Source organism: Colias eurytheme, chromosome 8, assembly GCF_061535395.1.
Source record: "Colias eurytheme isolate Ceu_HAF_F1 chromosome 8, ilColEury1 Martin Lab GWU primary, whole genome shotgun sequence".
Classification (NCBI taxonomy): Eukaryota; Metazoa; Arthropoda; class Insecta; order Lepidoptera; family Pieridae; genus Colias; species Colias eurytheme.
In genome coordinates this window covers 4,567,124-4,592,469 of record NC_142987.1, presented here as the reverse complement: position 1 = coordinate 4,592,469, position 25,346 = coordinate 4,567,124, and the positions used below count along the sequence as shown (strand labels likewise).

The 25,346-nt window shown below is 33.6% G+C and overlaps 2 protein-coding genes across 2 annotated transcripts in view; both read right to left on the bottom strand.

Annotated features, from left to right (window-relative positions):
* LOC149906442 (dietary and metabolic glutamate transporter-like) overlaps positions 1-5,744 on the bottom strand; it is a 245,487-nt gene extending 239,743 nt beyond the window's left edge. Inside the window, exons 1-2 of the mRNA XM_090104575.1 lie at positions 5,658-5,744; positions 1,929-1,975 (exon numbers count right to left, since the gene is read on the bottom strand). Coding sequence (XP_089960701.1) covers positions 1,929-1,962 — 34 coding nt within the window. The 5' untranslated portion in view covers positions 1,963-1,975; positions 5,658-5,744. The remainder of the gene's footprint in view (positions 1-1,928; positions 1,976-5,657) is intronic.
* Positions 5,745-14,678: 8,934 nt separating this feature from the next.
* The window catches only part of rho-5 (rhomboid-5), a 126,179-nt gene continuing 115,511 nt past the window's right edge, over positions 14,679-25,346 (bottom strand). Inside the window, exons 6-12 of the mRNA XM_090104561.1 lie at positions 21,044-21,257; positions 18,262-18,468; positions 17,216-17,236; positions 16,583-16,671; positions 15,899-16,154; positions 15,249-15,503; positions 14,679-15,110 (exon numbers count right to left, since the gene is read on the bottom strand). Coding sequence (XP_089960687.1) covers positions 14,679-15,110; positions 15,249-15,503; positions 15,899-16,154; positions 16,583-16,671; positions 17,216-17,236; positions 18,262-18,468; positions 21,044-21,257 — 1,474 coding nt within the window. The remainder of the gene's footprint in view (positions 15,111-15,248; positions 15,504-15,898; positions 16,155-16,582; positions 16,672-17,215; positions 17,237-18,261; positions 18,469-21,043; positions 21,258-25,346) is intronic.

Sequence of the window (25,346 nt, the reverse complement as noted above, 5' to 3'; positions counted from 1 at the left end):
TAATTGTAGGTAATATATTTTAAACATCTTACTTTAATTTAATTATACAATGCATTTAAGGACACATTTAGATATACATATATACTTTCTAAATACTAAGGCTAATATAAAAATGGTGCATAATTAACAATTAGTCTTAATAAAATTATGTAGATAATTATTACAATTAAGTAAACGAAAACTAGATCATGGTGGAAGTATAACACATACCTAATGTTGCTGAAATAATGATTACCTAATGTGCCTATCACATTATTATTATAGTTAGTTTAAAATATTTATATGAAAAATCTTATATAAAAACTAGCTGTTGCCCGCAGCTTCACCTGCGTGGACAAGATAAATAAACATGATACAAATTTTCATCCCCTATTTTATCCCCTTGGGGGTAGAATTGATCAAAATCCTTTCTTAGGGGATGCCTCCGTCCTAACATAAACCTGCATGCCAAATTTCAGCCCGATCCGTCCAGTGGTTTGGGCTGTGCGTTGATAGATCACTAATATCAGTCACCTTTGAGTTTTATATACAGGGTGTCCCACTGTTGGTATACTAAGCCCCAAGGAGGTTATAGTTTTGCATACGCTGAGTACGTAAAAAATACTTATAAAATTCCAGACGCATTTTTTTTTCAAATAGATGAATTCTTAAAACTCTATGTGTACACCCATAACAAGCAACCCGCCCAACTTTGCCACCAGCACGTGAGCTATCGATTAAGATTATGTTTTCATAGACAAAATGCTCACATTAGAGAAGCGGCATATGCCGGCTGCGCAAAGCTAGAGAAGAAAACATGAATTTTCAGGAAAAAATTAGCAAAACATTTTTGACGTAATTTTGTTGTTTAAGTATTTTTTACATGATCAGTGTATGCAAAAGTACAAGTCCCTTCGCGCTTTGTATATCAATAGTGGGACACCCTGTATATAGATTTACGTATAGCTGATATCTCGTGCAATAGTTAACCACATTTTTTCTGTATTAAAAATTATGAAAAAATAGATACTGATATTACGAATAGATATTTATCACTATTATTCACTGTCCTTGATTCAGCCTATTTCCGTGATGTAATTTCAATCTAACGTTATAACAATTTCATACTGAATTACATGATTGTTTAATAGAAATAAACCTACATTTAGAAGCACGTGTAAATCATGCAATACATAGATATATAAAATTGCAGTCGTACCTGGTTCTAACTGGTTTACATTAAGCAGACGGTTTATATCTGGGAGATTTAGTTGAGATTATCTGGCTTTAAACTGTATATTAAATAAATATATATACGTCTGTAAAACCCACACGATTTGTAATCATTTTGTTAGTAAATTGAAATTAAAAAGGAAATTCTAAATTCTAGTTTTATTTTTTAAACCTTATCAACGAATTTATTTTAATACAATTTATTTTTTTACATATCAATAATATAATGTAAAAAAGTAAAGTGAGAACGAGATCGTAAAATTGAAAAGCCTGGGTTCGATTCTCGTTGAAGAAAAATGAAAATAGTCTCAGGCTGTGAGTCTCTATCTCAGTAGAGTCATCTTAGCACAGATAGTTCATTCCGTTTTTTTTGTGGTAAAGGAAATAAATAAGAAAATACGTTCTAAATTCTCTCTCTCTTATTTGGAAAATTCAAAAAGAAATTCAAAAATATTTTAGTTATTTCCAGTAATAATTATTATACATACATACATATAACTATACATTTTAATATCAAAACTCTAAAAATTGTATGATATCTTTTTTATTACTTTATAATAATTAAGGAACAAAACTTATTTATTTCAATTATCCAATTGATTGAATGTCACTTTATTATTTATTGAAACTTTTCTTTTTGTTTATATATTAAATATTTATATGATCATTTTGAAAATGTAGCGTTAAAATAGCATATAATTTAATAAAATACTCACATTTCGACAGAGCAAGTCGCCATCCCGTCAACATTTTGGCACACAAACTAAAAAAATAAATAAAATCAATTTAACATAACATTCACACAAAAAGTAAACAACTCAAATACTTTGTGAGCACCACACTACTCCACGGTCTTTAGTACGACTATTTGTCAAAAGGAACTAATCAGTCAAATCTACTACGATTCGTAATACAACCAAGTAGCATCTTTGTTAAACATTACAGGCAAAATTAACCCTTCAAGTCATTACAAAGAGTTGACTTTAGCGCACACTATTATTGTTAAAATTGCATCAATACAGTAAAGGTCTCATTGTCACTACCGGGTATAGCGGAAAGGTCAATTTAAGATGCTTTCGACACGTTTGGGAAAAAGAGTTATTTTTCCTTGTCGAATTTATACGCGTAGCATCATTCATCAATCATCATTGTCTTGCCAAGTTTTCCCACTAGTACTAGTCCTCTTATAAGGTTTATGAAGCGACTCTGTTAATTGATTAACATTGTCGCTTATGTATTAAAATGTATTTCATAAATGAGAACATAGATAACAAAATAAAATGTTAAGTGAATTTATAGATTTTGCACGTTTTCATGACTAGGCTATGATTTAAATATAAAGTAGAAAAAGGTAAGAGATAATAGAGCTATTTTCCAGACATCAATTCAATATGCTTAAGTTCCTAACCGCAATATCTTTTCCTAAACCGCAAAACCCTATTCAAAAAAATCAATTACTTTTTTAGAGAAGGACGAGTATTATCCTCCACCACCAGAATAAATTCAAGGACTATCAACTAGTCATCTCTATTAAAAAATTAAATATACATTACACTCAACATTTTATTCTGCTTAGTTCTTATGGGAGTAGTTCACAATAACCAGATAATTAATTGTTCATTTCAGCTTTTTGTGAAGGGATATTTGATTGTATAATTTTTGCTCAAGTCTGCATATCTGGGTTACGAGTCATTGTAATCTCTTATTCAGGACAGGATGAATGCTGTTACGAATGATTTATAAGTATTCATCACATAGTTAATATTGTAATGGTCCGTATTAGTGTATTTTTAATACAGTAAAGAATTTCCAGAAACTTAATGTTCTCAGATAAAACCAATAAAATAAAATATTGTATTGGTTTTATCTGAATGAGATTTTTTTACGTTATTTTTCGATATTAGTGGAATAATTAGAAAACCGTTAAATACTTTTTATTATAATTATAAACGAAGAAATTAGGTATTTTTATTTGAAACAACAACCAAAAAAAACAACAAAGAAAAAAGTTCTGGTCGGGCACTTACATATCAAAGCCAATCAATTTGTACGATCAAAAATTACAAGTGTACCAGTCGATCTGGATCGATCAGTATTCGGGATCTCAAGAACATTTCAAATACTTCAGGTTTCATACAAGATATAACACTGCGTCATATCTTTTACGAAATACTTGAATTTTCATGTCAACTGTATCATAACTCGAAATCGAATAGCACGTGCACTAATCAGGTGGTATAAGATGCATATCATTGCTCACTCTTGAAATAATCTTGTAACAATGATGTATTGACATCTCCAACCAAGCTTGAATGTACTGGTTATTTTATCAGATTTCCTTTTGTATTTTTCCTCCCTTACTTGGGATAAAAAGAAAAGAACAAAAAAGCCTAACCCACGATACTGTCATCTAGGCCTACAGAAAAATATTGAAATTGTAATTGTTAGATGGACCCGTAAATGTAGGACCCGTAGATGGAACGAGTAACCCTCAAAATACTGACTAAGCGTGAGGATTATCTAAATTGTTATACTTAACCTTATTAATAACCTTGTTAATATAGCTCGTGTAATCTAATTGTTTCGTGAACTTGCTTAAAATATTCATTATTTTTTAATAATTCAGAGGAATATAATCCTTGTAGGCGTATACTTAAAGCCTAAAGAATTTTGATTATTTATGGATTGATTAAATAAATTAAATAGTACTGCCTATTTTCGTCTATATTCAACATAGAAATAAGACAATTTGCCTTTGAAATGGCCTACTTTCGTGGTACAACTATCGAAAATTTTGATTCAAGGACAATTTGATCATGTCCTTCGTACATCAATCATAAGAAATCAAATGAAAATAATTTAATTGAGATATTTGCTATCACGATAGAATAATAAATTAAATTGCGATTGGTGATGAACCGTGTATACCGTAATAATAAATGATACTGTGGACATAGAGAGCATTCCTCACTGCATAGTATAAACAAAGTCGCTGTCTGTCTGTCTGTCACTATGTACTTATGCTTAGATCTATGCAATGGAAAAAAACACAATATAGACGAAGTTTATAGATATTGACTCAAAAGAAAGAGTAATTTGTGTATCATAACATGCACCTTGAACGACACCAGTGAAGCCATGGGGGAAAAGCTAGTATTTCATAACATATTTCATTCGAGAGAAGCGAAGAAAGAATCAAATTAAAAAACTTTGAAACATTTTCTTTAAAGATTCCTGAATAGCTTGAACAACAATCTGACGAGCAAAGTACTTATTATGATTATAAAGAACTTACAAATCGGTCAAGAGATTAATACAAATAAATAAATTAAAAAAAAAACGAAAGCGAAATTTAATTTGCCTCTCCTATTTCCTTGACTTCAAAAATAAACGTATTTCTTATTGTATTTTAAATTGACTTATATAGTAGAGTCAGGTGACTCTTGCTTACCCTTGCTCTACGATAACTTAGAAAAAATATCATCTAATCTGTGATTCAAGTAACAACACAAGACGAATCTAGCGATATCTTAAACTAGATAATAAATAAATTCGTTTAGCGATTGGGAAGATAACAAATGTTACATGCAAACAAACATACATGATGCAAAATAAACACAATAGTGTAAAATACAGTGCGCATTGTAACGTCACATTAAGTAGATCAACAATGAAAGGAAAGCAATATTTTCGGAATTATTTTTATTAAATATCTTTCTAATTGTCCTCCCAGGAAGAAAGAGAGAAAGACAAAGATTTAATCCAACACACAAAGTTAAATAAGAAACTACAATAATTAAATTATTATAAGTTTATCTTGGACAAGGACCATAGGGTCAACCCGCAGTCATAAAGAATTAATAATTAATGTATTCAATCAACAGCTTTAATAATTACATTATAATTGGTAGTTAATAATTTAAATAATTATTCTTTATAATGGCACAAGCTTAAGAGGATAGTAAGATCAAAAACAAAAATTATAATTGAGATGGTCAAGAATATATTAAAAGTAAATAATCGACAGTTATTATTATCGATCTAGTGTTTGCTCTAAAATTAAACTAAACGTGTATAGGAACAACCTAATAAATAAAATATTGATGAACGTTTCAACACAACATAATAATGGAATTAAACATATCGTTTTTAGTAACTTTAATTTACAAATTAGTAACGTTTTGTACAAGATACGAACTTAAAGTTGGTGGTTACAGATTACCTAGGTACTTAATGATACCCAAATATTAAATATCATTCAATTATTTATTCAAAAACAATTATCTAGTACAATTACATCAATAAAAGTTATTCATTCAAAGTTAAAGAGTTTCTGAAATTGCTGAAACCGTTGTTTCAGTTATACAGTTACAAATAAAATAACATAAGTATTGTCCCTATAATATATACAAACTAAACGAATATATAAAGATTTATACACATACCTCTATTGTTCTGAACCCAAAATTATTTGAATTCGTAAAGGCTTGATGGTAGCGATCCACACAAAACTCGTGTGTGAACTAAATTTGAGGCAAAATATATTATATTTCGCGCAGCATTCACATTATCTTCGGCTGATTGACGTTATCAGCTCCTAAGGGTTCCCACTGTGTACCAAGATGTTAGCTACAGCTGTTTTTATTTAAGAAATAAAACAATGCCTTATAGACAAGCTGAAGAGACGTTTCCTTCTCACTCTATAAACTAAGAAACTCAAATTTAAAGAAAATTTGCAAAAAAAAATTAAAAAAAAGTCGCTGATATTCTTACCGAAAGGTAAAAACGTATAATTGTTAAATTTTCTTACGCTAAGTTTAATTCATCGATTCCAATACGAGTATTTTTACAGATTTTTCATTTTTGGCAGAGGTTAGTGTCGAATTATTTTTCACATACGTTTTTGCGTAAAAATTACAAATAGAAAGTCCTTATATCCTCTCCTTTCCTATTGTTAATGGCATTGCTTTTATCAAAGGCATATATCCTGAGACAAAGAATGTTCTCAGTTAAAAAGATATCCAAAATGCAATCAATTTTATTCAGGTTTTTAAAGGAAATGTGGTTGTTTTATAGCAATAAAAGAAACTGTCTGGCCGTCAAGTAAATATTATGTTACGAGGCCAAATAGGTAAATCTTTTTATCAAAGTTTGACAAAGGATTTTTACATAATAGTATTTTATGGTTGCATAATAACCATAAGCCGCTGAATTGAGATAAAAAGTTAAACAAACAAATAAAATTAAAGGTTTGTATTGTCATCGTAATCTATGGAAATTCTTTATGGATGAAGACTACATTAAAATAAATTAGGAAAGATATTTGGATCTCCAAATAATTCTATCTATATGAAATCCATCGGAAAATTTAAGTTATCTCGCTCGCTGCAAAGTGTGTGAAACGTCGGAATAATAATTTAATGAATAAATCGCGTTAAAATCTTTGTTTTTTTAAACTTACATAGTATTTGTATTTTATATGAAGTATTTTTTTGTTACTTAACTTGAAAACAAATTACATTGACCTATTTATTCCGTTTTCAATTAATAAAAGGTTACCATTTGACCTCACTTACCTCACTGTTTGTCTTACAAACGATTAAGGTTCATAAGTAAATGAAGTATATTATGTAGACAGTATAAGGTAATGAACCTTTATCAATATTAAATTGAAATTTACATAAATGTGAATTGTGATAATATGTTGCACAGTATATTCGAAAGAATACTCAATGTGGTCCAACTTGAAAGACGTTCATATAGATTGGTTTATTTCAGCTACTTTCATAGTATTATGTCCTATGGAATTCTACTATGGGGCAGTGCAGCAGATATAGAAACTATATTTATCTTACAGAAAATAGCCATTCGCTCTATACAGGGTGACTGGTAATTCGACGTGATCCTTCAAAGGGGTTATACTAGAGGTCATTTGCAACAAATTAAGTCCTGTTAACCAGGGGTCAAAATTGAATGGTTATATATATGAGTGAGTCCCGAGCACGTAAAACATGTGCTGTTTTTGCATGAAACTAAGATTAATATGATTAATTCTGTCAGAAAAGAATATGTAAGACGCCATCTCAATAAGAAAATGGATCTATAATACACTAATAAGTAGTCATACATGGGGGTGGAAATATCAAAGTGTGGGGCTATTTTTCTGGACTTGGCGTTGGACCTGTCAAAGAGACAGAAGGCAACATGGATAAAGTCCAGTACAAGTATATTTTAGAGCAATCCATGCTGCCCTATGCGGAGGAAAATTTACCTTTTGTTAGGACTTTTCAACACGATAATGATCGTAAGCACACAGCAAAAGTAGTGAAATGCTTGTTAAGGAACCAATCTGTAACTATTTTGGATTGGCCCCCCTACAGTCCGAATTTAAATCCGATCGAAAACTTATGCAATCAAGAAAGAAAGAAGTCGTGGCAAAGCGGTCAACAAACGTCGACTAACTTTGCAAAGCATTTTCGAAGAATGGAACCAAATTAGTGATGCAACTTGTACAAAATTAGTTGCTTCAATGCCCAAGAGATGTAAACCGTCATTACTGCCAAAGGACATGCAACCAAATATTGAAAAGTGTAAAAATGTTTTGTTAATACGTCAGACATTTTGTGTTGGAAAAATAATCTCATTAAAATAATATTTTTTTATATTTCTTATAAGCGAGTCTTATGTCTTTAATTATATGGCCAGAGCTTTGCTAGGTTAAAACTGCTAGTAGTAAGGATGAACGGATTAATATCTAACAAACCGATAAGTTTTGCCGATAAAATTTAGTTAAGCATGAGACAACACATACTTGAATATTTTAAAATTATTTAGCAAGTTCCAATGATAGTGTAAAAAAAAAATGTTGAGATAAGTGTCTTGGTTAGTATAAAATGCTCTTAGTGTCTTTAATTATGTGACCACCACTGTAGAATTGAAATGCCATTTTTCCGATTTGCTAAAGTTAAAAATTCATTTATGGGTCAAGGTATACGCTTTTACAATAGAATTCCTCATAATATTAAAGAGTTATAATTTAAAACTTATAAAAAGAAAAAATGATCAAGTTCAGAGAGCGTACTACAGTATTCAGGAATATATGGACACATGGACGATAAAAACCCATGGAGGGTCGTCGCGTAAAAACCACAGGACAGTTCTTTGGCACATTATCTTAATCTTAATTCTATTATAAAGGCGAAAGTTTGTATGGATGTTTGTTACTCTTTCACGTAAAAACTACTGAACCGATTACAATGAAATTTAGCACACATATAGAGGGTAACTTGGATTAACACATAGGATAGGTTTTATCCCGGAAATCCCACGGGAACGGGAACTATGCGGGTTTTCCTTTGAAAACGCGGGTGAAGCCGCGGGCGGAAATCTAGTTATAATATATTATGATGTTACATAATATGCATTTTGTAAAATTAAATTGTAAAACTGACATGATTTAAAAGAGCAACTATGGAGTTTCTTGTCGGTTCTTCTCCGTAGATACTGATCATACTGATTTCCGAATCGGTGGTAAATGTTAAAAATATGTAATGACGTTTCAAAAGTGCTTCTATGAAGTCTAATTGAATAAATAAATGTTTGAGTTTGAGTTTATATTCATTTACTCAAGTAGACTTCTTTTAGAAATAATTATTGTGTAAGTAGGTAGTCATCACAGGTACCTAGTCATAGTGGTCCCATGCAGAAGTCTATGAAATTTATTAAGATGAAAGCATATTGTTGCAAGCGCGGGTCCTCATAATTGAAATTAAACTATGAATTGTTATCGTAAGTATTTACTTATTAATTATAATATTTATATAAAATAATATTTATAATTAGATGTATGTTTTAAAATTTGCTGTTTCTTCTTCTTCTCAATTTTTTTAAGGGCCTTAATATGAAAAGTTATGTAAGTAGTAATAGTCAATATGCCTACGTGTATACATGTCGTGGCCATATCGTAGATTTGCTCATTTCATGAAATGGCCAACATAGTTTGATCAGATCGTTAAATCGTCAACGTTTCACGATTTGGTCATCGACATTTGGCCAGATCGTATAAAATATAGGTTAGGTTAGGTTAGGTTAGACTTTAATAAACAACGCACGAGCCGAGCGAGCAAAGCGAGCGTGACGCGGCAGCGGCCGGCGAGTGCCAGAAGCGAATCGCTTTTTAAAAAAGAAACAAAAATGGTCGCATTTCGTGAAATAGCCATCCACGTTTGGCCAGATCGACGATCTGGCCAAATGTGGATGACCAAATCGTGAAACGTTGACGATTTAACGATCTGGCCAAACTAAATTGGCCATTTCATGAAATGAGCAAATCTACGATATGACCACGACATACACACGTCAATATAAAGCTTTGCAGATTTGATGAAAGTATATAAATAAAGAGATAAGATAAATTACCGCAATGAATTATGCAAACTTTTATCAATTATCCTATAATAATTTTAAGGAAGTCTTTCAGTTTCTCACAGCAAAGAAGTAAAGACATGGCGCAAATCTGGCTGCAATCATGTAATGTATTGAATGATTAAGTTGATACCAAAACAAAGGCTACCAAGTATCGCCAGTTCAAAAAAGAGCATTTCCCTAATAAAACTAACTTCAGCCTATCTTGAAAAATAATGAAGGCGAAAATAAAACACAAAGATATTATGATAATAAGGTTCTTGTTCGTTTAATACTAGTTACAATATTATTAACCATACTCTTATATATTAAATATTAATAAGTATGTTCACAATGTACAATATGTAAGTTTCTTAATTTTAATTCCAATACAGTCCACCGGCCGTGAAGGCAAACTTCAGAACCGCTTAAAACAAATCGAACATCACTCGAACACGACACAATTTTAGTATAAAAAATACGCACATTGTATTGTGCAATCCCGTCATTTGATAAGAGTGTACGTTATCATAAAAACCTTTATACAATAATCATGATACATCTTAAAACAACAACAAGGCTTTGTGCATGACGTGAAAAGACGTACGATGAACAGATATCATTAAATTGTGGCACTTGAATTTAAAATTATGCGATACAAATTGTAGCGTTCATGTATAAAAGTAATTACCTATCGACTGTACAACACTACCTACGTTACATAGAAAATACATACTCGACTTGGAATACATGGAAACTTTACTCAACAATTCGCTGAATGATAACCAAAGTGAATAAAAATAAGTAAAGAAAAGTAATAAAGGCTTACAACTTTCTTTAACAAAAATAATAACAATTTGGTAGAGTTATCATATTTCACATTGCAACGTAAAGCCCTTCTAGGTATACCTACTGATAAGATTCCCGTCATACTGTGATAAAACAAAAACAATCCAATACTATAATATCGTTTAAAAGATATCGCTTGAGTGCAGAAAACTACGTAAAATACAATGCGTAAAATCAAATCTTTACAGGAAAATCGATAGTTTGTATAAAATATGGCAAAAATCAATGGCATAGTAAACTGCTCCATATAATTGTACGTAATGACTAGCTCAACCATAAATTCGTTAGAAATGTTAAATAATATAGACCTACATTTGAGAAAATTAGTTTCATAATATTCATTACGATTGAAATAAAATTATCCTAATGATAGATACAGTTAAAATATTTCTAGCATACGTTATAAAGTAATGTTAAATCTACGCAGACTTCGTAATAAGACTATATAAATTGACAAAACTAAAACTTTCATCACCCTTACGTTAAGTACAGAATTCGTCCTTTCGCAAAATTAATAAATAAGTATCAAATATTCGTTCATTATATTTACAATACTTTAGTAATATACTAAAATTTTTCGTACTTTGTTATGGGAATTAGTTACATTATATCAATTAAACAATCTTGTACTTTTTGGTGCTACTGTTTCTACAATATTTATGTATGGAAATTTCCAAATAAGATCCATAATATAAAATATCACGTAAAAAGCAAACATACTTAGCTACTAGTTCTACTGAGTTGATAATATATTAAACGTAAAATTTAATGAAGTACACTAAACAGTAAAGGCACCAGCTACATTTTCACACAAGAATTGTACACCTATAAGAAAACTACTAAAATCTATTAAATTAAAATTTAATAGTAAAATAATTACATAATATCTGCTACTAAAATATTTCCGACTGACAAAGAAAAGGCACAGTTACATTAGTGCAATCAACAATGATAATTAACTAATTCCCCTAACATAATAAATGACAAATTATATTCGTATATTAAAATACAGCTTATACATTGTTATCGATATATTTTACAGATTATTTACATGTCATTGTCGCAACTGCAATACACAAAGCAATTTCGTGCATAATTTTATCACATTGAAAAGGTAGTTCAGTCCAAGTTTCTTCCAATAACGCTTTTTGCTAAATTTTCATTCAAACTTTTCCAAATCACGGACATAAAATCACGAAAAATGTCTTATCTATCTTGTAACTGAAACTTTACACCAAAAGCTTAAATTTCATATTTCTATTTTTCATAAGAAATTAAAGAAAAACTTTAGAAATTCCAAAGATGCCTTTATAACCCAGAAAAGAATTTCAGTCACTGCAAGCGCCTATACACATTATACGAAGATAAAATGGATACATGGATAACTACTAAGCTAAGTAATAAAATATTTTTTTTACATTGTACCGGCAATTTGGGGCAATATACAAAGGATGGTTGCAAATAGCAATCAATGGCAGTGACAATAAGGCCACTATTTGCTTGTAATTTTTATATCAAATTCACTCATAAAGTGTTCAGAAGCAAATACATTTTCAATTGAATACCCTTTTTATAATACATACATATGTAGGGTACATGTGTACTGGGTGGGGTACGTGTGTACTGTGTGGGGTACATGTGTACTACATGGGGTACACGTGTACAATACGGGGTACACGTGTACTATACGGGGTACACGTGTACTATACGGGGTACACGTGTACTATATGGGGTACACGTGAACTATATGGGGTACATCATACATGTGTACTATGTAGGGTACACGTGTACTACGAAGAGTACACGTGTACTATATATGGTACATGTGTACTATATAGAGTACATGTGTACTATATAGAGTACATGTGTACTGTGTATGGTACATGTGTACTATGTAGGACACGGACTATGTAGGGTACATGTGAAAACGCGCATGCATGATTCACTGGTAGATTTTCTTTAGGGACAAGTAGGCGATCTGCCTTTTGTTTCTTGCCAGACCAAGACATTTTTGTTCTTCTTCGTAACTAGTACTACGTCTTACAACTGCAACTAGGGAATGCAATCCCGATCCCGCGGGATCCCGATCTCGCGAGATCTCGTGTAATTTTTCGGGATCAATCCCGACGCATCATATGACGAGATCCCGTTCGAGATTGACGGGATTGGGCGGTAGTGGTCAGCGACGCAACACACAACCACTCGGGGTCGGGGCGCAAGCTTTTCAATTTTTCCTAATTCCCTTGAAATAAGCTTATTGTTTTGATTACCTAATTTACCTACGTTAATTTCCTTACAACATGATTATTATTTAGTTGGTAAGATTAAAGAATAAAGGTTTTTATTTTCTTTCGAGTAATATGTTATTTTAGTTAACCTCACTAGGGGCCATCCATAAATTACGTCACACGTTAATACCCTCCCCCCCGGGAGGGTATCATCTTTATGTGACATAATGTGACAAGGGGCAGGGGGGATCAAAAGCTTTGTGACGTGACATAATAAAACGAAACGAAATTTGTACGTGAGCTAAAACCTTTAAACAGAAAATTTTTAATCTACCTACCTATATGTATTTATTAATAATTTCGCACTCTCGCTATAAGATTATCTCTTACGTAACAACATTTAATTCCTATAGAGTCATGTTGTAATGCAAGTGGGACACTAAAATTTACGGTTTTTTAAATTTTCGATATTTAAGATTATATAATAGGTAAAAATAAGTAAAAAAATGAAAATAACTTTTTTCTTTCGATTATTTTTAGATACATACATAAGTTTGAAAAAATGTGTGACGTCACATTAGGGGGGACGGGGTACTAAAAATGTGACAACGTGTGACAGGAGTGGGGGAGGTGTTGAAAAGTTCTAAAATTCGCGTGACGTAATTTATGGATGGCCCCACTATCACAAACAAGCAGTTATTAGCTTTTTCAGTCATCTGAATTCAACATTTTTTTTATTAGACGGGATCTCGAAAATTCCGGGATCCCGCGGGATTGATATTTCTAATCCCGCGGGATCCCGAATTTGCAATCTTGAGTCGGGATTGCATTCCCTAACTGCAACGCATATAATAATCAAAATACATAAAATTTCACAAAATTAGGAAACAGTACCCGCATTAAAATATATGTACTTAGAATGTCTGCTACTGTAATAATTTGAATATAATATTATAAATTAATTTTCGTTACCAAATGAAAAGAGTATTAGTAAAATACTTATTAATGCATAAAATCAATTAAGAACATTCAATTATTGTAATTAAGTATCACTTGAACAAAATTTTTATCGCATAGTTTTTGTGAAAACAATTATCTTCGTAGAACCATCAAATGTTTAACATAACATTATGAATGACAGTTTTGGATAAACATAAAAATGTAGATAGATATCAGATAGGGATCTTTAAATAAATATACACAAAACGTATCGATTCGATTACATAAATACGCATACTTGTATTGTAAGTAAAGTACCCTTATCTATATCTTTGATAGCTCGTGCTTAGAGGGTGAAGTAAAGACATGAATATTTATGAGCATTAGCGTAGGTACTGATAAAATATATGATAGATGTGTTGCAACCATTCACTCTGCTCTATATTAAACATATGACCTTATAAATTGCCGTACACAAGAAAAGTATTTAACAAAATTACATTGTTTCGCTGTTGAGAAATACTAGAATAACGGCAAGGATCTTTAGCGATGATATAATAAACAGTAGCTTTGCTGTCTTTTATGTCCCTCATCTTGCTTAGTTTCAAAATTTTTAGGAAATAATAAGTTCGGCATTCTAAAGAAGATAAAACAAAGTAAAAAGCTGAAATCCTATGATTTTACGACGAGATGTGGTAAATATTCACATTTTTTTTTTTCAAGTTACAATGAAAAACAACGAAATTATAAAGTTTATTCAAGAATAATGCAAATAAGAAATATCATCCAGACTTATGTGAATGAAATAAAACAGTTGTACAACAATACAGTCACTTCGTGCTTAGATTTCTTTCTTGCAATTTCAAGCGCTCCAGATCCCTGCCGTAATCCATACAAGCCCTGGGACTGATTCTTCTGCTATCCTACTTGGACCGATCACATGGTGGCAGCTGCACACGCACACGTGTAGCGGTGCGGCGGGGCGCGGGGCGCGGGGCGGCGCGGGGCGGGGGGCGGCGGCGGCGGGGGCGCCCGGGCCGCGCGCCGTCATACGCCGTCCAGCTGCCGCACGCGCACGTCCTGCGACGCGCACATGTCCGGCGCGAACGGCAGGCACGTGAAGTACGCGCACGCCGCGCACTCGTACGCCGGCGCCGCGTAGAACAACGCGATCAGCGCGCACAGCATACCCCCCGCCGACACTAGACACACCCACACTAGCACGATCTTGCGCCGCCGCTCGTACGGCCCGAACGTCACGAACGGCAGCAGCGCGTACGATAATAGAAATCCGAACACGAAACCGAATACGTGGGCGAAATTGTCTATCCACGGTAACAGTCCGACGAGGAACAGCGCGAAAACTAAGCCGATCAGCTTCATCAGCGCCCGCTTTGGGTGCCTCAGAAGTGGCCACGCCCCGATCACTTCTACTATTAAACATGCTAGAAGACCGAAGTGCGCTCCTGCTGGACCCACCTGCAAATGAAAGTTATATCTCTTATAATTGAATCAAGAAACAACGTTCCGAATAGCCACAAATCTTAATGCAGTTACAAAAAGCCGCCATCTTTCATCAATTATCACCACTCATAAGTATACAAAATCTTAAATTACCTCAGCCCTATACGGCTCAAAAATAGCTGACGCCATGTTGCCCGCTACGCCACTGCCCAGATATATAACAGCTAATCGCACCGGGCCCGCCATCTTCTCCAGGTCGCGCATGAACAGCCACTGCAGCGCGAGCGTGGCCGCCAGGTGCAGGAGGCCCGCATGCACGAACAGTGATGTCCACGCGCGATATAACTGGTCTGGACGCCGTCTCCGCATAAACGGTAACATCCCGCAAACGTCGTCCAGACAAGAGACCTGGAATTGCATTTCGTACATTATACATTAATGAATATTCCCGCTTTTAAACCTTTGCTATGCTTTAAATTGTCAAATAGTGATGGTATATTAGTTGCATGTTAATGTATATTTCATCAAAAATATGAATTATGAATAATGCTTTGAACATTCAAATGCCTGACGCATAATTGTCTACCATAATGCGTCAAATTCATATGTATTTTATCCGTTGCAGAAACAACGACTAGAAAGCTTCGTTACAAGCTTATTAGAGCCACCCGGTTACTACATGTTTTACGGTGCTAAATGCACTGGCCATGCAAGCAACCCTGCTAGCACATGGCGTGCGAGGTAATCGCACGAGTGCACGCCCACGCCATGTGCTAGCTATGCATCTACAGCAGATATCCTACCTGTGAGCATAGAGACGCCTCCTCGTGAAAGTATCCCTTCACAAAGGAGCAGTGCTCGCTGGTGGTGATGACGCACTGTCCGTGCACGCCGATGCAGCACGGGTGCGCGATGACCTCGCACGCCATGTGCTCGGCCGCGTGGCCCGCGCGCCCCGCCGCCGCCGCGCCGTCCAGCGCTGACTTGCGGCAGATCGGCCACTTGGTGATGTCATCTGGCCACTCGTGAGGCGCTATCGAGCGGGGCGCTTCGCAGAATCTGTAAATCATTTCATAGACTGTCAATCAATGTAAATACAAAACTGAACAATATTTTTGATGGCACTGAAGTTAGACACGACTCGATGTGTGGGACTGTACTATCACATGTACTGTGTTGAAGATGACGTAGTGCCAATTTTGGCCCGGTCAGTAACTTACTTATATTATTGGTATTCACGGGTAAAGTTTCTAACTTGTAGGGGTTAATATTAGGAAGTACTTTAAACTGCACCGATCATGAGAACTCATCAACTAACAGAAAAATTCACTATTCAGGAGTGAGAAAGGCTTTCTTCGGTTAAAAAAATTACCGCGAAGTACCTTCAACAAAATATTTTATTGCAACGCTTTCGGAATAGAAGGTATCATATTATTATATGTCCAAAATAAGCAAAATATATTATATATAATAAAAATGGTACTTACTTTGGGTCTAAACCACAAACTGAGCCCGATATCCGTCCCCCGGGCCCCGAGTCCCCTGATGACCATTTCTTCCACGTTGATATTGTATTCTGTAAAATTTGTATAACAATTTAATAACAGTAACAAATCCTGGCAATTTAGTATTCAATGTAAGTACAAATCTTGTTGTATATCGGATGAAACGTTAACCAGTAAGTATATTATTTTGTAGTAGGTCCTGAATTATCAATTTTAGTTATCTAAAGATCTACAAGAATCATAATTATTTCACTTCTAGTCACTTATAGGATAGGCCACGTTTTGAAACTTAAAATGCCTATCTTTAATGTCTATCCTCAATCTATCCTTTCAAAATGTTCATGAGCAATTGTACAAACATACAACAAATAAATTATTGATTAGCTCTCACATAATCATGTAGAATTTTCAAAATCTCATACAGTTTTTAATTAAAGGTAAGTACAATGTCTGGTTCATATATAAAGACATAAAGTGATATTATCATTTAAACTTGAAATGTAATAAAAAAACTTAGCCAGTAAATACGGATAATCCCTAATGAAGAAAGCTTCGCAGGCGATAAAATAAAAAATTTAGCTGTGGATTCAAAATATAATAAACTCTATAACTCACCTTCGGTACTAATCCTCTTATCTTTGGATTGCGTGCGATGAAAATTTTAATAAAATTACATTCGGTTTAAATCTTAGTTTAAATATTCTAATAAAAATTTCATAGCGCATAGGAATAATAAAAATCTACATATCAAAATTACTTTCTTTTGAAATGACAATCTCTTGATATCTTAAACCAAACTTACACATTTTACATATTTTAAGGCATTTTGTAATTCTGGAAACTACCTACATATTTCTTTTATTTCTTCAATTATGCCCCTAATTATTCACATATAATTTTACATCATGTGCATAATATATGGGTTAGAAGTCGTAAAAATAGTAATGTTGGTATTAATTATACTACCAAGAATTTATCGCCCATAAATAATAACCATTTTGACATCAAAGCTACAATATTTTAACGAGCTATAGGTAATTAAACGAAGGTATAGTTTAATTAGTTGGTAATATTTTTGGACGTACACATATTCAAATTTCGATTATAATAGAAACAACTTACAAACATACTAAAGAGCTCTTAAAAGACAATTACAGTTCCAGTTTTCTTTTATTCCAAAAATTTGTATCGTTCAAAAAAGTAAATTTTACTATGGACTACGGTATCATTTAGAGAAGAGTGCAATAAAATCATACAAAATTATATATCCAGGAATATTTTTCTGATCGTTTTAAATAAACTGTTATAACTTATATATAATATAATATCAATATCAATATCAATAGGAATCCACACAGAGCGAGCAGCCTCGCGAAGCAATTGCTGCACAAACAAACTTGGTCTGTGTCATCGAGATAGTATGTAGTAGTACATACTATCTCGATGGTCTGTGTAGACTTGTCTCGGCCCAGAAAACGGCGGTACATGCGTTTTTCTCTACTGACCCACGTCCACACAGACCGAACTGCTTCGCGAGGCTGCCTTAAACTTATGCATTATTTCAATATCATATACCTAGGAAATCAACAAAATTTATAATGTAGTCAGTCATTAATCACAAAAAAAATGTATTATATTCATCATCATTATAAAATAATTACCGAACAGTCCGCCTTCGAAGACTGCACACACCCGGAATCATCGTTCCGTATACAACACGCTGTGTCCCGCTCCCGCCTCGCGGACGCCGCTATCGCCCGCGCTATCCTCGCGTCGCGTCGCATGCACGGCGCGAACTTAGCCCCTAAATGTATGAGATCCGCCGCCCGAGGTCCCAACCAAAATGAAGCAGGTTCTTCCCATTCAACCTGGCAATGGGTGGAAATACTCAAACACAAAATTTTGCTCCTCAGGAGAATTGAAAAGAGGGTAAGAATATGCACTACACAGACAGATCTTTGGTTTATTGATTGAAAAATTGATATAAATGCTCTTCTTATAGAAGACCGAGTTAAATGGAAAGAAAAATGTAAGTCTTATTGTAGCAACTAATCTTGAATTGTTAAAAGTATCCATGACGCACTTATTAAGGCTTTTAAAATTCTTAATAATCCATTACACAAAGCCATAATAATATGGCATATAGGCACACATCGGCATAAAAAGATCGTTAAAATTCATACACAGGACAAGAGCACACATAAAGGAAACTTAAAGCCATCCGACATTGAAAGAGACGTAATACTATAATACTCTATTCTCCAAGGCCTGTGGCCATCCGTGCCCAAAGATGATATCAGGCTAAGTTCGTAAGCGGCAAAAACTCGACAAAGGGTTTACGAAGCCGCGTGACCTACATCCCTTACACTCATTAATACTCTTACTTTGTGACCTCTACGTACTGCAGTGCTTTGTTACCGACAACAAAGCTAGTAAATTGCTAATTTCATATCGTTTTTACGGTCAGTATGGGTCGATACTTTGTTTCTCTATTTTACAGCGTTTTCATTACGTCTAATATGGCATAGTTTTAAATTTTTTAATTACTTCATAACACTATCGCAGATCTTTTTAATTAAATGAAAAATGTTTAATAAAAAGGAACTTTATATATTTCTGCTTTCATTCTTAAGATCCAAACTTATGTCTTAGAGTTGAACAACTTTTAGTCTAACAATGTTTACGAACTTTCATATAATATGAGTGTACAGAACCCTTTAGTCGTATACCTAAGTTTTACGTGTTTCACTACCTACTTCACAAGTTTTGGGTCACTTTTTAATTGATTATTTCTAATTCTTATATCATATTTTAAAATAAAAACAGCACATAAATATCCATTCTAAGTGCCATGCGGTTTAGACCCCGCGGATAAAACCGAGATCAAAAATAATTCATATCCCTTGTTTAAATCATTAAAGTTCTGAATTTTATTTTAAAAGAGTTTGAACTTCTACTAGTTGCTACTTATATTTATCCAAACGAACATCATTTCAATTTGTTCTATTTGTCTGTACCTGAGTAAAATTAGTACCTATGTAATAATCAGGACAAATTCATATTTTGTTTAATCGTTATTATAACAAGCCATTACTGGGTTTATGCCCAATTGGACAGTGACTTAAAAAAATAACAACCAAAATACATGAAATATTTTTATGTAAATGTTTCATAGAAATTCCACTTAAATTTTTAAGCAAAGATTGAAAAATCTGTCCCAAAAAAACAAAAAGTGACTCAAATAACCCACCCCTTCTATAACGTCTCAACCGCATGACAATGAAGTCAAGTTTGTCCACGACATGGGATATTGATTGATGATCGTGTTGATGAATGATTGCTTGTGATACAATATCTGTCGTCTCACCCTGCTTGTTTACTTTCAATTGAATTAGTTCGTCGTAAAACATTATTTGTGACAGGTATATATTGCTTTATTATTGAAATATAGATTATAATACGTGAGGCGAAAATTTGTTATACTTTGTATTGAATTATACATACTACATTATTATTGATGTAATAGTAATAAGTCGACGTATATCGAGTAAAACAACACAAAACTCGTTTTCAAATTACACAATGTTACGAACATTAAACGGATACATTTAAAAAGTTTACAAAAACGCGGCTTTTAGCCGAAATTGACTGTGGACCATTCATTTTGTTAAACTACAAACTCCGTGTAGCAACAAGCCCAAAAAACCTAATATTGTCTCATAACCGCCCACTCGCAAATAAATGTGGCTTAATGCCCTGTGTCTGAAAGCTTTGCGTCATTTACCCGCGCTATAATAAAATCTACAAAGAAACGATACTGAAACCCGACGCTTCATTACTCTCTAAAGGCACGGATTAGGTGTTTTAGCTTGTACCATAACCCTAGCTCGCAAAATTACTCATCCCTTATAACCTTTGCTAGATAATATACATCATCATTTAGTAAATACAAATATGCTGAATAACTTCATTTTCTCAAAGTACAGCAAGAAATTATGTCACCTTTATAAAACGAACCTGCGAAGTATTTTACGTCTCTTTACTACGACCTTTTTATGTTAAAAACAGTTTTATTTGCGAAAACTTTATTTCGCCAAGAGTGTATTACGCAACAAAATGGCCTACCGAAAGTTTAACGCCAACAAAATAATCCCGCAAATTCAGAGGCATTTCTAGAAAAATAAGTAGGGGACAAATTGTGAGTTCTCAGTAAACTTGATAACGTTTGAGATTAAGCCCAAACAACTATCTTCAACATACCAAGGACGGTAAAAATATTCATTATCAGAATGAGGTGTACCCGCCTAAGTATTCCACAAGAGGTTTTTTTAGTGAAAATACGCAGTAAAAATGAACGCACAATTATTTATCCAACTCTACAATAACTAAACTGAAACACGCATTTTCCTCTTTTAATTCCAACTCTAACATTTCCATACGAACCTGTTGTAAACTAAGACTCTTCAACATGACTTGTCCCGTGTGCGTATGTCGTCCGAACCCAACTGGTCCGAAGCCATAGCACAGTAAAGCTAGCAGCAGCACCAGGGTCTGCACGGTGCTGACCCACCACGTGAAGTAAGGCCTGTAGTCTGTGAGCTCGTCCAACTGCCGAGCCACGTCACCTTCGTGTGCCATTGATTTGCGTAAGGATCGTCTGAAAATAGGGTTTCATTTGTTTAATGTTTTACATATGTAATGAGGTACAAATTATATTTAAAGTAAACATTTATTCGGTGAAAACATTGTTTCATTTACAGAGAAACTCTTGGAAATAAAACGATATCAGCTTTACTAGGACCTCGTATTAAGAATTCATAGAATACAATATTGTAGCAATGTATTTTATTCGTTAGAAGATACAACAAAAACGTATATCAAGAAATAAAAAAAAAAACATTTTGTTTTCATCTTTGTTTTTATATTATCACTTATCTTACTGGTTTATTCAAAGTTTCGTATTAAGTATCTAATTTTAATTAATCATGAAATGAATTATAAATACTCATTTAGAGGAATTCAGCAAATAACGAGCATGCCAACAATATAGCTTCTAACATCTTTACTTTTAACATTTAATTTCTTACAACGTATTAACAGCTCAGAAGGATTAGCAACATTAAACCGATAATCTCTTCAAGCACGATTGCCTAACAAACTACACCTTTGTTGGAGCAATGATTTCAACTCACTAGACTGTGTCTAATTCGACTAGCAAGAAGTCAAGTACCCTTTACACCTGCAACTGGAAACTCATTCGAACTGCTGTATTATACCTTTGTATAACAATAATGGACCAACTATATCGAACTCTCATTGGACATGTAACAAGATTGAGTCGTGAGTCGGGAATTGAACTCACACCTAGTGTACCTACTGCAAATAAGGAATAATTGTGTCTCTACGATCATGCAAGCTGTTGAATTTAATGCCTACAAGAATGTCTACTGACTTGCAACACGAAGAGAATGAATAAAAACTAATACGCAATATTTATGCAGCTGTTTTCAATACGTGAATGAAGAACGATGTTGAGATGCAAATTAATGTAAAAGGATTTAATGGTAAGCATTTGTTAATTAAAAACTGAATACAAAGAGAGGATTCATTCGCACTGCGGGCAAAATAAAAAGCCAGAGCCAGCTTTGTGGCACTCTAATAATAATTATAGAGATGTCGAAGATCGATAGCTCGTCACAGACGGCTTATCCTGAAAATCATTCACAATCCCTCAGATATTGATTTTACGACAAAGGATATATCTTTTGTTTCATATTTTATAGACTGAAAAGGTTTTAAGTGGAATTATAGTTGATTATACTTTGTTCTTAGTTTAGATTATGAAGTTATAAGAAACTAATATTTAATCTAGACGCCAGAGATGATAATGAAAATTGTAAATTATTAAAGGCTTTCCTAGAATTGTGGGTACAATGATTTCAATATGAATGTTGCATACGTGTATTTTTGTTTCTATATGTATTTATAAATCATTATTTGTAGATGAATTATTAAATCGTGTTCATTTGATATATATGATTTATAATTTTAACTCCATTGTTACAAATTTTCACTTTTCAATTTGTTACATACCTACCCAATTCCAATCACTAAAATGATTGTGGTTTGAAGCCTGTCAATCATCAAACCACATATTATTATGGTTTAGTTACATGCAAATATAAATGAGATGTATTAAAAGATTATTTTAATGTAAGTAGGACAATTTTATAATGCCTAGAATCCTGAACAATAGCGAAGCGGGACGTCTGCTTAAGTAGACTTAGTGGGTAATACATACATGCTAGTAGAGTAATTCCTCATATTATACATGTATGTATACTGTACTGTACATATTATACATGTATGTATAATATAGTATATAATCTTATGTTAAAGAGAAATGATATGCTTGTAATCAGTGAACGTTTGCAAATGAATGTAACGTAGACATTCGTGATAGAGAAATAGATTTAATTTAGTACTTAGGACAACAAATTATTTAATTTGATTGACCACAGAAAATTGTTTATTTCAGAAAAGTTTGGCAATGATGTTTATTGAATAGAACTTGCTTAAATTACTGGTAAAATATTATCTTACTGGCCATGTGGACATCACTAATGCAAGCACACAAGACATTTCATTTAGAATAAACTTTCATGATGCGTTTATATGTATCGATACTTGAATGTGTGCTCGGTTACCAAGTTCAAAATTTTAATACAAATATTTCTCTATGCTTACCAATAACGTTCCTTTGAATTATAAAGTTTAATAATCAAGCGGCATACCAACATGTTTTATTACCCATACTCAAAAATTCGTTTACAAATTGCGTGGGCTCAACATTTAAAGTAATATTGAAAAACATACGCGTTTAAAGTAATATAAAAACAACGTGGGTGTGCCGTATAGGGCTTCTCTATATGTTTAGACTTCAGACATACGATACTAGAAATAGGATCCGAATAATTCAGTCTGTCCCTCGTCTCGGGTGATGTGATTAAACTATTTAACCTGACCTTTGTGGAAGGTTGCGTGCTATTTAATTGAACGTGGATTTCTTTCGTCTATTCTGTTTAATTTATTTCTTAGAATATGTTTTAATTCTAAGATTGGTTTTATCGGGAATATCATTTAATTCATTAAAGTGCTCTATATGTGAAAAACACTAATGAAACCAATCCAACACAAGATAAAACATTACCACTTTTGGTTTGTGGATTATATTTTGTAATACATTGTAATATGTTTTCTAAAGTAATTTCAGTAAGCTCTTACTATCAACAATAAAGCTACCAATTAATAATATTTTTCATAGTTCAATATTGCATCATCACTACATAGTATAAAACAAAGTCGCTTTCCCTGTCCCTATGTCCCTATGTCCCTTTGTACGCTTAAATCTTTGAAACTACGCATCGGATTTTGATGCGGTTTTTTTTAATAGATAGAGTGATTCAAGAGGAAGGTTTATATGTATAATAACATCCATTAAATAGTGGAGAAGTACTGTTATTTTTGAGGTTTCTAATGTGATGTCGTAAATAATTACATTTTTTCCGCTTATATTGCAAACGCAGGCTGAACCCTACGAGTTTTATCAAAATAATGTACTAAGTATTGTACACTTCTTATTGTAATCTTCGCTTTGCTGATGATATTGTTCTCTTTTCCTCCACAGCCTCTGAGCTACAAACGATGCTCGAAGACCTGAGCGATGCAAGCCACAGGGTCGGACTTCAGATGAACATGACCAAAACAAAGCTTATGACTAACAGCACCAAAACCACCATCGTTGTCGAGGGTGGGTCGGTTGCATATGTCGATGAGTATACTTACCTCGGCCAAATAGTTTCTTTTCAAGCCAGGCAGGATCAAGAAGTTGCCAAACGCATTGAAAACGCTTGGAGAAGCTTTTGGTCGATGAAAGAGCTGATGAAAGGAGACTTGCCTCTTTCACTAAAACGAAGGCTCATGGACATGTGCATCTTGCCCATCCTCACCTACGGTGCACAGACTTGGTCATTGACTGATCGCCAAAAGTCCGCACTTGGGGTTTGCCAAAGATCAATGGAGCGCAGCATTTTGGGCGTAAAGCTTTCTGATCGTATTCCAAATAGAACGCTGCGCTCAAAAACACAGATTGTCGACGTAGCCCATAAAGCTGCCGAGCTCAAATGGAACTGGGCTGGACATGTTTGCCGGATGTCCGAAGAGTTGTGGGCAAAAATCACCACTATGTGGATCCCCGACAATGGAAAAAGGCGGCGTGGAAGGCCCAAAATCAGATGGCGCGACGAACTGGACTCCCATTGCAAGGAATGGGCTAAAATTGCTCACAATAGGAAGACATGGACGAAGGGAAGAGAGGCCTTTGCCCAGCAGTGGGACAGCCATGGCTGAATAATAATAATAATAATAAGTATTGTACACATTGAAAAGGTCTACAGAAAAGTCCGCGATGGTATATGTCTATCTCTTATGGATAACCCACAATAACTTTTTTTTGTCATTTACTTTTTACGACAAATAATGGCTAATTTTCGAAGCGATTTTAACCAATACAGCATTAATCCTTAAGGGCTTGGTCTAGTAGTGCAAACAAATGCATCCTGTCATCCTATATGTAAATAATACAAATGTAATAAGGGAAAGTTGCTCCACTTAATTTTTAAAAATTAAATCATTCGTATGCATAATTTAATATTCGTAATAAGTACCAAAAATGACAATTTGAAAC